Source organism: Hemiscyllium ocellatum, chromosome 6 (assembly GCF_020745735.1).
Source record: "Hemiscyllium ocellatum isolate sHemOce1 chromosome 6, sHemOce1.pat.X.cur, whole genome shotgun sequence".
NCBI classification, from domain to species: Eukaryota; Metazoa; Chordata; class Chondrichthyes; order Orectolobiformes; family Hemiscylliidae; genus Hemiscyllium; species Hemiscyllium ocellatum.
This window is the reverse complement of record NC_083406.1, coordinates 125,775,469-125,790,612: the sequence shown is the minus strand read 5'-3', so window position 1 is coordinate 125,790,612 and position 15,144 is coordinate 125,775,469. Positions and strand designations below refer to the sequence as shown.

General features: G+C 51.3%; 2 protein-coding genes across 4 annotated transcripts in view; one reads left to right on the top strand and one right to left on the bottom strand.

Annotated features, from left to right (window-relative positions):
* The window catches only part of LOC132816599 (arfaptin-2-like), a 44,900-nt gene extending 40,562 nt beyond the window's left edge, over nt 1-4,338 (bottom strand). The window contains exon 1 of one of the 2 annotated variants that reach the window (XM_060826410.1): nt 4,286-4,338. The gene's annotated coding sequence lies outside the window, so the exon portion shown is untranslated. The other variant, XM_060826411.1, reaches the window with a different exon arrangement.
* timm10b (translocase of inner mitochondrial membrane 10 homolog B (yeast)) lies at nt 3,567-13,887 on the top strand. Of its 2 annotated transcripts, none has more exons than XM_060826416.1 (3): nt 3,567-3,739; nt 5,528-5,623; nt 13,186-13,887. In XM_060826416.1, exons 1-3 carry the CDS (start codon nt 3,581-3,583, stop codon nt 13,453-13,455), a joined length of 525 nt encoding a protein of 174 aa, XP_060682399.1. In that variant the 5' UTR covers nt 3,567-3,580; the 3' UTR covers nt 13,456-13,887. The 2 variants fall into 2 exon arrangements, with proteins under 2 accessions (XP_060682399.1, XP_060682400.1); XM_060826417.1 differs by lacking the exon at nt 3,567-3,739 and adding an exon at nt 4,383-4,453.
* The last annotated feature ends 1,257 nt before the right edge of the window (nt 13,888-15,144 follow it).

Genomic DNA, 15,144 nt, shown 5'->3' with positions numbered 1-15,144 from the left:
TCGATGTTTCGGGCAAAAGCGCTCACATTTCCAGGTAGTGCATTCCAGACCCCAACCACTCATTGTGTGAATAAGATTTTTCTCACCTCACATTTACTTCTTTTGCAAATCACTTTATATCCGCGCCTTTTGCTTCTGGATTATTTTATGAATGGGAACTACTTCTCTCTACCTGCTCTGTCCAGTTCCCTCATGGTTTTGAAAACCTTTGCCGCATCTCCTCTTAGTCATCTTCACTCCAAAAAGAACAATTCCAATTTCTTCAATCTCTCCTCATCATTGAAGTTTCTTATTCTTGGAACCATTCTTATAAATCACTTCTGCACTCTCACAAATGGGTTCACACCTTTGCCATAATGTGGGGCCCACAGCTGTACACAATACTCCAGCTGAGGGCTAACAAAGGTCTTGCCCAAGTTCAATATCACTACCTTGCTCGTGTACGCTATACCCAAAATAATAAAGCAGAGAAAACTGTATACTTTAATTATGCACGTACAGGTGCTTTCTCCACCTGGCCTGCCACTTCCAACGATTTGTGCACTTACACATCAATGTCCCTCTGCTCCAAGGCCACCTTTAGAATTACACCCTTATTTTATTTGTCATATAAGACCATCAATAGTCTTTACACTGGCTTTATCCCCTCTTACTCTTTCCATTACTAACCTGAATTTAAGGACACAATGAGCACTCAATCAACGGCTTCCCCACAGATTCCCCAGCACCGAGATTCAGCCTTGTTTTTCACTAGACCAAGAACAGGCTGATCAGCGAAGTTCTCCTGAACACATTTCAGAAATTCATCTCCCTCATACTCATTTACTCTAATATTATTCCAAATTATATTTGTGTAGCTCAAGTCCAAAAGGAATATCACTTTATCCCATGTAATTTCCCTGCAGATTTGTTTCACTCTCTCTCTGTTCATTTGAAGGTATATAAATTAACTCCTGTAGCTGGACCTTGCCCCTCTCTAATACCACAATATCTTCTCTGAACATCATAGCTACCCAATGTCCAACACTCCCACTTTCTTCCTTTTGTCTATTCGTGTACGCTACATAAATGAATCTGTCCATGAGGACATCAGTCTGTTGGGGTACAACCATCCCATTTAAACCAACATTTTAGGAGCTCTCTTATGATTCATTGGTAAAATCCTTATCCCCAAACCAGAAGGTCCAGGTTCAATTCTCACCTGCTCCAGAGGTGTGCAATAACATCTCTAAACAGGTTGATGAGAAAAACTTTCCCAGCCCCTTTCAGTTTTGAAGAAGAATCATACTGGACTCGAAACATTAACTCTGTTTTTCTCCCCACCGATGATGGCAGACAGGAAACAAAGAGTAGGGATAAATGGGTCTTTTTCTGAGCGGCAGACAGTGACAGTCAGATATTAGTGTACGTGACACAGCTGGGTGGGTGAGTGCAGAGATGCAGCAGTGTGATTTGGACAAGCTGAGTGAGTGGACAAATGCATGGTAGATGCTGTATAATTTGGTAATGTGAGGTTATCCACTTTGGGAGCAAAAACAGGAAGGCAGATTATTATTTGAATGGATATAAATTGAGAGTGTGGAACATGACTTGGGTGTCATCATACACTGAAGGTACGCATGCAGGTGCAGCAGGCAGTGAAGAAGGCAAATGGTATATTGGCTTTCATAGCGAGAGGATTTGAGTACAGGAGCACAAATGACTTGCTGCAATTATACAGTACCTTGGTGAGACCACACCTGGAATACTGTGTGCAGTTTTGAGGAAGGATATTCCTGTTATAGAGGGGGTGCAGCAATGGGATGGTTGTAGGACAAAAGGTTAAATTAGTTAGGATTTTGTTTGCTGGAGTCAAAACCTGTGGTGCTGGAAAAGCACAGCCAGTCAGGCAGTATTCGAGGAGCGGGAGACTTGATGTTTCGATCATAAGTGCTTCATCAGGAACATTTCTGCTGAAGGGATAATACTCGAACCGCCAACTCGCCTGCTCCTTGGAGACTGCCTGGCTGGCTATGCTTTTCTAGTACCATAATTTTTGACTCATACTTGGAGCAGTCTGTGCAGTTTTGGTCTCCCTATCTAAGAAAGGTTATACTTGCCATAGAGGGAGCACAGCAAAGGTTCACTGAGATGATACTGGGGATGCCGGGACTGTCCTCATTGTCATAGAGTCATAGAGATGTACAGCATGGAAACAGACCCTCCAGTCCAACTCATCAATGCTGACCAGATATCCTAAATAAATCTAGTCCCATTTGCCAGCATTTGGCCTATAAACCCTTCCTACTTATCTTCTATTTGGGGGGAGGGTATATAGACGGATTTTCCAAGATGACTTGGAGGTTTTGAAGATGGATACACCCATTGTCCCCATCTGCTGTGGGCTCTGAGGTAGAATGTACATGATTACAGATTAAGCAGGTATAAAACCCACAACAGAATGAAATGGTTAGTAAGGAGAGCTTGGTTCGAGCAGGCCTATACTCACTTGAGATTAGAAAGATATGGGGGATCTAGGTGTGGGAGGATATTTCCGCTGAGTGGGGAGTCTGGAACAAGAGGCCACAAAGCCCTGCCTGTCAATGTAGTTAACTCAGCCACATTAGGGGCATTTAAACAATCCTTGGATAAGTACATGGATGATGATGGGATAGTGTTGGGGGATGGGCTTAGATTAGTTCACAGGTCAGTGCAACATCAAAGGCTGAAGGGCCTATTCTGCACTGTATTAGTCTATGTTCTATGTTCTAAACCCATGATAGGATAGAGACCAAAAACATTTTTTCACTCATAACAGTGATCTTCTGGAATTCTGTGACTGGTGAGGTTGGGTCAGAGTATATTTTTTAAAAAGTTGATAATTTTTTTAAATATTAAAGGCATTAGGGTGTATGGAGAGAAAGCAGGAAATTGGTATTGAGATGGACAATAGGTGCAGGAGTAGGCCATTCTGCCCTACAAGCCAGCACCATCATTCATGATGATCATGGCTGATCATCCACAATCAACATCCTGTCCCTGCCTTAGCCCCATAACCCTTGATTCCACTGTTTTTAAGAGCTCTATCCATCTCTTGAAAGTATCCAGAGACTTGGCCTCCACTGCCTTCTAGGGCAGACAGGATCAGCCATAATCATATTGAATGGTGGAGCAAGCTCAAAGGGTCTGCTCCTGTTTCTACTTACCAAGTTTCATGCAGTACTTAATATTTTCCCAGTATTAGTCTGAATAAATAGTAACAGTTAGTGGTCCTTACCGTGAATAAACAATGAGGACTTCTGATGTTAACAAACTGCATTCCTGTTATCCAGACACATACACAACTGTTACCAGAGGAGTGGGGTTAAAAAGGGCTAAAGGAATACCCACAAATGGGGTGAAAGGAGGAGGGACCAGCTGTGTGTGCAGGGGCCTGAGGAGGTGACAGAGACAAGGAGGGAGGAGGCAGAGGCAGCACACAAAACAGGCTGTAGGAAATCTGTATGTCACAGAGGGAGCTATCTGTTACACAGCCTGATCCAAGCAATACTCAGCTTGTTGTGCTGGTCTCTGCTGTTTGAGGTGTCTGCAGTTTTAGTTCATGTATGCAGGTGAGGCATCCAGTGATGTTGACAAGGTCAGGGGCAGAATTAGTCGCCAAATACAAGCTACAGTCAGAAACATCATCAATGCAAACCACAGCAGAAAGAGGATCACCACCGTGGGAGCAGTATGGAGGAGGTGGTCGCACTGGCAGTGGGTAAGACAACGTGGTGAGTGACACTCACCAACAGAGACTGACAACACCACCACCCCCTCCTGAGTATGATGGGCACTCCCCACACAGACCCTCACCCTGACCCACACACAGAGACAGACCCTGACCCTGACCCAGACCCACACCCTGACCCACACACAGACCCTCACCCTGACCCACACACAGAGACAGACCCTGACCCAGACCCAGACCCACACCCTGACCCACACACAGACCCTCACCCTGACCCACACACAGAGACAGACCCTGACCCAGACCCAGACCCACACCCTGACCCACACACAGACCCTCACCCTGACCCACAGAGACAGACCCTGACCCAGACCCTGACCCACACAGACACACACCCAGACCCACACCCTGACCCACACAGACGCAGACACAGAGACAGACCCTGACCCAGACCCAGACCCACACCCCCACAGCCAGACACAGACCCAGACACCCACCGATAACAAACCACAGCGGTATGGGGTGGGGGTGCGGCTCACTTGTCCTGCCCCTCCCCTCCCCTCCCCTATCTCTTACCGAGGCGGTCGCTCTGTGGCGGTGAGGGCGGGGGGAGGGGATCCCTCTCTGGGGGCCCGGGGGGGAGGAGCCGCCGCTGCCAGGAAGTGACGACACAATGGGGCGGGTCACCGGAAGCCACCGCTCGGGAAAGGTCACAGAGACAGAATGGAACCGGAGATCCGCAACGTGAGGGACACCCACCCCCCCCCACCCCCACCCCCACCCCCCCCCCCCCCCCCCACCCCCACCCCCCCCCCACCCCCCCACCCCCCCCCCCCCCCACCCCCCCCCCCCCCCCACCCCCCCACCCCCCCCCCCCCACCCCCCCCCCCCCCCCCACCCCCCCCCCCCCCCCCACCCCCCCACCCCCACCCCCACCCCCCCACACCCACCCCCACCCCCCACCCCCACCCCCCACACCCACCCCCCCCACCCCCCACACCCACACCCACCCCACCCACACCCACACCCCCCCACCCCCACACCCACACACCCACACCCCCCCACCCCCCCCACCCACACCCCCCCACCCACACCCCCCACCCACCCCCCCCCACCCACACCCCCCCACACCCACACCCCCCCACACCCCACCCGCACACCCACACACCCCCACACCCCCCCACCCACACCCCCCCACACCCCACCCCCACACCCACACACCCACACCCCCCCCACCCACACCCCCCCACACACACCCCCCCACCCACACCCCCCACACACACCCCCCCACCCTCCCACACCCCCCCACCCCCACCCCCACGCACACCCCCCACCCTCCCACACCCCCCCACCCCCACCCCCACCCACACCCCCCCCCCCCCCACACACCCCCACCCCCCCACCCCCCCCCACCCCCACCCACACCCCCCCACACCCCACCCCGCACACCCACACACCCCCACACCCACACCCCCACACCCACAGCCCCCCCACCCACACCCCCCCACACCCCCCCACCCGCACACCCACACACCCACACCCCCCCCCACCCACACCCCCCCCACACCCCCCCACACCCCCCACGCACACCACGCACACCCCCCACCCTCCCACACCCCCCCACACCCCCCCACCCCCACCCCCACCCCCACCCCCCACACACACACCCCCCCCCACCCCACCACCTATCACCCCCCACCCCCTTCCTCCCTCCCCCCCCATCAAACACTCACTCAGTGAAATATACAGGGGAATGTGTGTGTGGGTTTGTTTCTGCTCAGCTCCGATCTTAATCTGTTCTCTCTCTGTGTGTTCCAGCTGCGGGACTTCCTGTTAGTCTATAACAAAATGACAGAAACCTGCTTCAACAAGTGTGTGACCAACCTCAACTACAGGAACATCACATTGACTGAGGTAAGCCCCAGGATGACCGACATTATCAGAAGGATGTGACAGCACTGGAGAGGGTACAGAGAAGATTTTACCAGGACGTTGCCTGGACTGGAGAGTTTCAGTTATGAAAAGAGATGAAACACAAGCTTTCAGAGCTCTGCTCCTTCAGGTGCCAGTGAGTTTTCTGTTGGAGCTGAAAATGTGTTGCTGGAAAAGCGCAGCAAGTCAGGCAGCATCCAAGGAGCAGGAGATTCGACGTTTCGGGCATAAGCCCTTCTTCAGGAGGGCTTCCTGATGAAGGGCTTATTCCCCAAACGTCGATTCTCCTGTTCCTTGGATGCTGCCTGACCTGCTGCGCTTTTCCAGCAACACATTTTCAGCTCTGATCTCCAGCATCTGCAGTCTTCACTTTCTCCTCAAAGTTTTCTGTTGGAGTTCACTAACATCTGAAGAAGGAGCTTCGCTCTGAAAGCATGCGGTTTCAAATAAACCTATTGTACTATAACCCAGTGTCATGTTATTTTTGACTTTATCCATCCAAGTCCAACACTGGCACCTCCACATCAAAAAGAGATTAGATATATTGGGGTTGATTTCCTTAGAGCAGAGGATACTGAGAAGGGACATGATTGCGATGTTTAAAATAATGAGGGCCATAGATACAGTAGACAGGAAGAAACCTCTCCCTTTGATGGAAGTATCAATAAGCAGATGTGTAGATTTAAGGGAAGGGCCAGAAGCTTTAGTGGATGTGAGGAAAAACATTATCACCCAGAGGATGATGGGAATCTGGAACAATGCCTGTAAGGGTGGAAAAGACAGAAACCTACATAACATTTCATGCAATGGATGGTGTGTGTGTGTGTGGGTGTGGAATGAGCTGCCAGAGGAAGTGGTGGAAGCTAGTACAATTGCAACATTTAAAAGGCATCTGGATGGGTATATGAATAGGAAGGGCTTGGAGGGATATGGGCCGGGTGCTGGCAGGTGGGACTAGATTGGGTTAGAGTAGTGATAAACAGCTCCATTTCGGAATGGCAGGCAGTGACCCGTGGGGTATCGCAAGGATCAGTGCTGGGACCGCAGCTTTTTACAATATATATTAATGATATAGAAGATGGTATCAGCAATAACATTAGCAAATTTGCTGATGATACTAAGCTGGGTGGCAGGGTGAAATGTGATGAGGATGTTAGGAGATTACAGGGTGACCTGGACAAGTTAGGTGAGTGGGCAGATGCATGGCAGATGCAGTTTAATGTGGATAAATGTATGGTTATCCACTTTGGTAACAAGAACAGGAAGGCAGATTGCTATCTCAATGGAATTAATTTAGGTAAAGGGGCAGTACAGAGAGATCTGGGTGTTCTTGTACACCAGTCAATGAAGGTAAGCATGCAGGTACAGCAGGTAGTGAAGAAGGCTAATAGCATGCTCGCCTTCATAACAAGAGGGATTGAGTATAGAAGCAAAGAGTAAAAAATGAGGTCTGCAGATGCTGGAGATCACAGCTGCAAATGTGTTGCTGGTCAAAGCACAGCAGGTTGGGCAGCATCTCAGGAATAGAGAATTCGACGTTTCGAGCATAAGCCCTTCATCAGGAATAAGAGAGAGAGAGCCAAGCAGGCTGAGATAAAAGGTAGGGAGGAGGGACTAGGGGGAGGGGCGATGGAGGTGGGATTGGTGGATGGAGGTCAAGGTGTGGGTGATAGGCCGGAGTGGGGTGGGGGCGGAGAGGTCAGGAAGAGGATTGCAGGTTAGGAGGGCGGTGCTGAGTTGAGGGAACCGACTGAGACAAGGTGGGGGGAGGGGAAATGAGGAAGCTGGAGAAATCTGAATTCATACCTTGTGGTTGGAGGGTTCCCAGGCGGAAGATGAGGCGCTCCTCCTCCAGCCGTCGTGTAGTTGTGTTCTGCCGGTGGAGGAGTCCAAGGACCTGCATGTCCTCGGTGGAGTGGGAGGGGGAGTTAAAGTGTTGGGCCACGGGGTGATTGGGTTGGTTGGTTCGGGCGGCCCAGAGGTGTTCTCTGAAGCGTTCCGCAAGTAAGCGGCCTGTCTCACCAATATAGAGGAGGCCACATCGGGTGCAGCGGATGCAATAGATGATGTGTGTGGAGGTACAGGTGAACTTGTGGCGGATATGGAAGGATCCCTTGGGGCCTTGGAGGGAAGTGAGTGTGGAGGTGTGGGCGCAAGTTTTACATTTCCTGCGGTTGCAGGGGAAGGTGCCGGGGGTGGAGGTTGGGTTGGTGGGGGGTGTGGATCTGACAAGGGAGTCACGAAGGGAGTGGTCCTTGCGGAACGCTGATCGGGGAGGGGAGGGAAATATATCCTTGGTGGTGGGGTCCGTTTGGAGGTGGCGGAAATGGCGGCGGATAATACGTTGTATGCGCAGGTTGGTGGGGTGGTAGGTGAGAACCAGTGGGGTTCTGTCTTGGTGGCGGTTGGAGGAGCGGGGCTCAAGGGCGGAGGAGCGGGAAGTGGAGGAGATGCGGTGGAGGGCATCGTCGATCACGTCTGGGGGGAATCTGCGGTCCTTGAAGAAGGAGGCCATCTGGGTTGTGCGGTGTTGGAATTGGTCCTCCTGGGAGCAGATGCGGCGGAGACGAAGGAATTGGGAATATGGGATGGCGTTTTTACAGGGGGCAGGGTGGGAGGAGGTGTAGTCCAGGTAGCTGTGGGAGTCAGTCGGTTTATAATAGATGTCTGTGTTGAGTCGGTCGCCCGAGATAGAAATGGAAAGGTCTAGGAAGGGGAGGGAGGAGTCTGAGACAGTCCAGGTGAATTTCAGGTCGGGATGGAAGGTGTTAGTAAAGTTGATGAACTGTTCAACCTCCTCGTGGGAGCACGAGGCAGCGCCGATACAGTCATCGATGTAGCGGAGGAAAAGGTGGGGGGTGGTGCCAGTGTAGTTGCGGAAGATGGACTGTTCCACATATCCTACGAAGAGGCAGGCATAGCTGGGGCCCATGCGGGTGCCCATGGCAACTCCTTTAGTTTGGAGGAAGTGGGAGGATTGAAAAGAGAAGTTATTCAGGGTGAGGACCAGTTCAGTCAGTCGAAGGAGGGTGTCAGTGGAAGGGTACTGGTTAGTGCGGCGGGAAAGGAAGAAGCGGAGGGCTTTGAGTCCTTCGTGATGGGGGATGGAGGTGTACAGGGACTGGATGTCCATAGTGAAAATAAGGCGTTGGGGACCGGGGAAGCGAAAATCCTGGAGGAGGTGGAGGGCGTGGGTGGTGTCCCGAACGTAGGTGGGGAGTTCTTGGACTAAAGGGGACAGGACCGTGTCGAGGTATTGGGAGATGAGTTCGGTGGGGCAGGAGCAGGCTGAGACAATGGGTCGGCCGGGGCAGGCAGGTTTGTGGATTTTGGGCAGGAGGTAGAAACGGGCGGTGCGGGGTTGTGGGACTATGAGGTTGGAGGCGGTGGATGGGAGATCCCCTGAGGTGATGAGGTCCTGGATGGTCTGGGAGATGATGGTTTGGTGGTGGGAGGTGGGGTCGTGGTCAAGGGGGCGATAAGAGGAGGCGTCCGCGAGCTGGCGTTTGGCGCACTGACCTGTACACCGCTGAAGCCAAACGCCAGCTCGCGGACGCCTCCTCTTATCGCCCCCTTGACCACGACCCCACCTCCCACCACCAAACCATCATCTCCCAGACCATCCAGGACCTCATCACCTCAGGGGATCTCCCATCCACCGCCTCCAACCTCATAGTCCCACAACCCCGCACCGCCCGTTTCTACCTCCTGCCCAAAATCCACAAACCTGCCTGCCCCGGCCGACCCATTGTCTCAGCCTGCTCCTGCCCCACCGAACTCATCTCCCAATACCTCGACACGGTCCTGTCCCCTTTAGTCCAAGAACTCCCCACCTACGTTCGGGACACCACCCACGCCCTCCACCTCCTCCAGGATTTTCGCTTCCCCGGTCCCCAACGCCTTATTTTCACTATGGACATCCAGTCCCTGTACACCTCCATCCCCCATCACGAAGGACTCAAAGCCCTCCGCTTCTTCCTTTCCCGCCGCACTAACCAGTACCCTTCCACTGACACCCTCCTTCGACTGACTGAACTGGTCCTCACCCTGAATAACTTCTCTTTTCAATCCTCCCACTTCCTCCAAACTAAAGGAGTTGCCATGGGCACCCGCATGGGCCCCAGCTATGCCTGCCTCTTCGTAGGATATGTGGAACAGTCCATCTTCCGCAACTACACTGGCACCACCCCCCACCTTTTCCTCCGCTACATCGATGACTGTATCGGCGCTGCCTCGTGCTCCCACGAGGAGGTTGAACAGTTCATCAACTTTACTAACACCTTCCATCCCGACCTGAAATTCACCTGGACTGTCTCAGACTCCTCCCTCCCCTTCCTAGACCTTTCCATTTCTATCTCGGGCGACCGACTCAACACAGACATCTATTATAAACCGACTGACTCCCACAGCTACCTGGACTACACCTCCTCCCACCCTGCCCCCTGTAAAAACGCCATCCCATATTCCCAATTCCTTCGTCTCCGCCGCATCTGCTCCCAGGAGGACCAATTCCAACACCGCACAACCCAGATGGCCTCCTTCTTCAAGGACCGCAGATTCCCCCCAGACGTGATCGACGATGCCCTCCACCGCATCTCCTCCACTTCCCGCTCCTCCGCCCTTGAGCCCCGCTCCTCCAACCGCCACCAAGACAGAACCCCACTGGTTCTCACCTACCACCCCACCAACCTGCGCATACAACGTATTATCCGCCGCCATTTCCGCCACCTCCAAACGGACCCCACCACCAAGGATATATTTCCCTCCCCTCCCCTATCAGCGTTCCGCAAGGACCACTCCCTTCGTGACTCCCTTGTCAGATCCACACCCCCCACCAACCCAACCTCCACCCCCGGCACCTTCCCCTGCAACCGCAGGAAATGTAAAACTTGCGCCCACACCTCCACACTCACTTCCCTCCAAGGCCCCAAGGGATCCTTCCATATCCGCCACAAGTTCACCTGTACCTCCACACACATCATCTATTGCATCCGCTGCACCCGATGTGGCCTCCTCTATATTGGTGAGACAGGCCGCTTACTTGCGGAACGCTTCAGAGAACACCTCTGGGCCGCCCGAACCAACCAACCCAATCACCCCGTGGCCCAACACTTTAACTCCCCCTCCCACTCCACCGAGGACATGCAGGTCCTTGGACTCCTCCACCGGCAGAACACAACTACACGACGGCTGGAGGAGGAGCGCCTCATCTTCCGCCTGGGAACCCTCCAACCACAAGGTATGAATTCAGATTTCTCCAGCTTCCTCATTTCCCCTCCCCCCACCTTGTCTCAGTCGGTTCCCTCAACTCAGCACCGCCCTCCTAACCTGCAATCCTCTTCCTGACCTCTCCGCCCCCACCCCACTCCGGCCTATCACCCTCACCTTGACCTCCTTCCACCTATCCCACCTCCATCGCCCCTCCCCCTAGTCCCTCCTCCCTACCTTTTATCTCAGCCTGCTTGGCTCTCTCTCTCTTATTCCTGATGAAGGGCTTATGCTCGAAACGTCGAATTCTCTATTCCTGAGATGCTGCCCAACCTGCTGTGCTTTGACCAGCAACACATATAGAAGCAAAGAGGTTCGTCTGCAGCTGTACAGGGCCCTGGTGAGACCACACCTGGAGTATTATGTGCAGCTCTGGTCTCCAAATTTGAGGAAAGACTTTCTGGCTATTGAGGGAGTGCAGCGTAGGTTCACGCGGTCAATTCCTGGAATGGCGGGACTATCTTACGCTGAAAGACTGGAGCGACTGGGCTTGTATACCCTTGAGTTTAGAAGACTGAGAGGGGATCTGATTGAGACATATAAGATTATGAAAGGATTGGACACTCTGGCAGCAGGAAACATGTTTCCGCTGATGGGTGAGTGCCGAACCAGAGGACACAGCTTAAAAATACGGGGTAGACCATTTAGGACAGAGATGAGGAGAAACTTCTTCACCCAGAGAGTGGTGGCTGTGTGGAATGCTCTGCCCCAGAGGGCAGTGGAGACCCAGTCTCTGGATTCATTTTAAGAAAGTGTTGGATAGAGCTCTCGAGGATAGTGGAATCAAGGGTTATGGAGAAAAGGCAGGAACAGGATACTGATTAAGGATGATCAGCCATGATCATATTGAATGGTGGTGCAGGTGCGAAGGGCAGAATGGCCTACTTCTGCGCCTACTGTCTATTGATATTTGGACGGCATGAACGAGTTGGACCGAAGGGTCTGTTTCCATGCTGTATATCTCTCTGACTCTGTGACTCTTAAGTATTTAGATGTGCACTTGTGATGCCAAGGCAGACAAGACTAGGGGTCAAGTGCTGGATTAGAATAATTAGGTGATTGTTTTTGACTGGCGCAGACTTGATGGGTTGAAGAGCCTTTTCTGTGCTGCAGACCTCTTTGATTCAGTGAACATCATTACAGGAGCAAGGGGTCATTTGGACAGTATCATGGCTCAGATCGTTATTCAACCCCCGATAATCTTTCATCCTTTGATTAACCAGAGATCAAAAAGGGCTATTACACCTGGAAGTAAGAGGCATAGCTCAGTGATGGATGAATACTTTGCAGCTGTGTTTCCCTACGGAGCAGGTGTTGCCCAGGAAGTGGTGACAGAGGCAGAATCTCAGTCACTAGAAGCATTTAAGATGAATAAGGAGATGGTATTCAAGACACTGTTGATAGTGAGAAATCACCAGATCAGATGCACGGCAGAAATTTGCCAAACTTCCTTAGTCAGCACCTTTTAAAACCATGACCATTTCCGTCCAGAAGGACAGGGGTAGCAAATACATGGGAACACTACCACCTTCAAGTTTCCCTCCAAGCCACTCACTATCCTGACTTAGAAATATATCGCCGTTCCTTTAGTGTCACTGGGTTAAAATCCTGGAATTCCCTCCCTAAGGGCATTGTGGGTCTACCTACATCACAGGGACTGCAGCAGTTCGAGAAAGCAGCTCACCCCCACCTTTTCAAGTGGCAAATAGGGGTAGGAAATAAATCCTGGGCCCAGCCAAAGACACCCAAATGTCATAGGGGAAGGGAGAGTGGAAATTGCAGAGATACTGGCAAATTACTAGTTACTCTTTGACAATGTGGCACTCTCTCAGTACTGACCCTTTTACAGCGTGGCGCTCCCTCAGCACTTGCCCTCTGGTAGCACGGTACACCCTCAGCACTGACCCTCCGATAGTGCGATGCTCTCTCAGCACTGATCCCGTCAACAGTGCGACACTCCCTCAGCACTGACCTTCCAACACTGCAGCACTCCCTCAGCACTGACCCTCCAATAGTGCGGTGCTCTCTCAACGCTGATCCTGTCAACAGTGCGGCACTCACTCAGCACTGACCCTCCGACAGTGCGACACTCCCTCAGCACTGACTCTCTGACAGTGTGGCACTCCCTCAGCACTGACCCTCCGACAGTGCGGCACTCCCTCAGCACTGACCCCGCTGACAGTGCAGGGCTGTTAGGTGTCTATGCAATATTGCACAGTTTGTTGATGGTATGCAATGGAATGGAATGAGCTTTAATATGTTTCCTCTCTTTCTAGGAGAATTGCATCAACAATTGTGCTGGTAAATTGATCCACACCAACCATCGGTTAATGAGTGCCTACGTCCAGCTCATGCCAACCATTGTTCAAAGAAGAATTTCTGACTATGAGGCAAAAGCTGCTGAGGTTGTGCAGAAATCAAATGTGAATCTACCTGCATCAGTGAGCCAAAGCAGCATTGCTGAAATCGTACCAGTGGACTTGGAGAATTCCATTATCCCTGACCCCCTGAGTCAGACCAACACTGGCTCTCCTGATCAGAGTTAGTTTCTTGGTCCCAATGTCACCTTTGCAGTAATTCTTTCACTTACTCTAATGTGCCCAGACTGAGTGATTTGCTCCAACTTCCAGTGAATCAAACAGAGCCACTGGGAGCTGGCGTGTAACAGAAAATCGAGTGACCCAGCACAATACCTACACACTTGCCTGGCATTTTGAACAGATGGTTGGACTTGTGTTGGCAGAGGCTGGAGCCACAGATTTGCGATGGACAAATGTGACGTGGAAGGGGCAAGAATTGGGACTGACCACGGCTTCTAGACAGTGACAAAACTAGAAACCAGAAGTCATATTGACCAGAATAGCCAGAGTGGTTCAAGCTGGTTGTGAAAAAGAAAATGCAGCTACTGCATGCCTTACACCAAAAAGGAGCTCACAGAGCTACAGCATGGAACTCATTAAAGTTAGTTTCATTGAGAATGTTTCTTTGCTCCTCAGTGAATTAATACACATTTAAGATACAAGTGTGGCCCTTGTCAAATGAAAGTACTTAATTCATTTCAGGGATGTTATTTAAGCAATTGTGGGTAATGATTCAGATGGTGTTTTATTATATGAACTATTAGTTTTGGAATCTGTTGTCTGCTCCAGGCCCCTACACATGAATTATACCGCCTCCACTAAGGGTGCGGTCCCTGACTGTGAGAGTGATGAGCTGTCTACACCTAAGAGGTAAGATTGGAGACAGTGAGTGCATCACTTTGGGAATAACCAGTACAGAGACAGCACACCAGTTTCTCTCTCTGTCTCTCACTAACAGCATACATTGTTTGAACATTCCTGTGTTCCCATTGTGTTTATGGGTGCAGCATTTTCACTGAGCTGTGGTTTCCTCACATTCTGTTTTTGCAGCTGCTTTTCCTCTCCATGTTACTGTTGTTATAGTCCCTTTGGAGCAGGGTTTCTCAGAGTGAAGTTTAGGACTCCAAGTGGGATCATGAGATGAGATATTGAGGTCAGTTGATCTAAAGCAGCAATGTCTGTCACATTTCTTAAATTCCTCCCATCTCTTAGATCTTCTCTTGCATGCTCAATCCAGTCTGAGTCCTCACCAAAGGGTCATAGCAAACATAGGAGTATCAATAGGAGTTGGGTGCAATTGATGCAGATGCAGTTAGCAGGGACAGTAGTGGTGACTCTTACCTCTTATCATTCAGGAATCCTACCTGCTGTTATCAGACTTCTGAATGGACTGATCATATATTAGAGTTGATCTTTCTCTGCATCTTCTCTATAGCTGTAACAGTATATTCTGCAATTTTGTGCTTTTACTCTGATGTACTTGTGTAAGGGATGATTTGTCTGGTTAGCAAGGAGAACAATAAGTGTGACAATAAAAAATCAAATCAAAAAAAGCCAAATCAATATGATCCTGGCTGACCATCCACTTCTGTACTCTGTTCCTGCTGTTTTCTATTTTCTGGTAAAATAGACTGGTAAGCTAGAGGAGATACTTGTTAGGAAGGAAGATGTGTTGGGCATTTTGAAAAACTTGAGGATAGACAAGTCCCCCCTGGGCCTGACGGGATATATCCTAGGATTATGTGGGAAGCAAGAGAGGAAATTGCAGAGCTGTTGGCAATGATGTTTTCGTCTTCACTGTCAACGGGGGTGGTATCAGGGACTGGAGAGTGGCGAATGTTGTGCCCCTGTTCAAAAAAGGGAATAGGAATAACC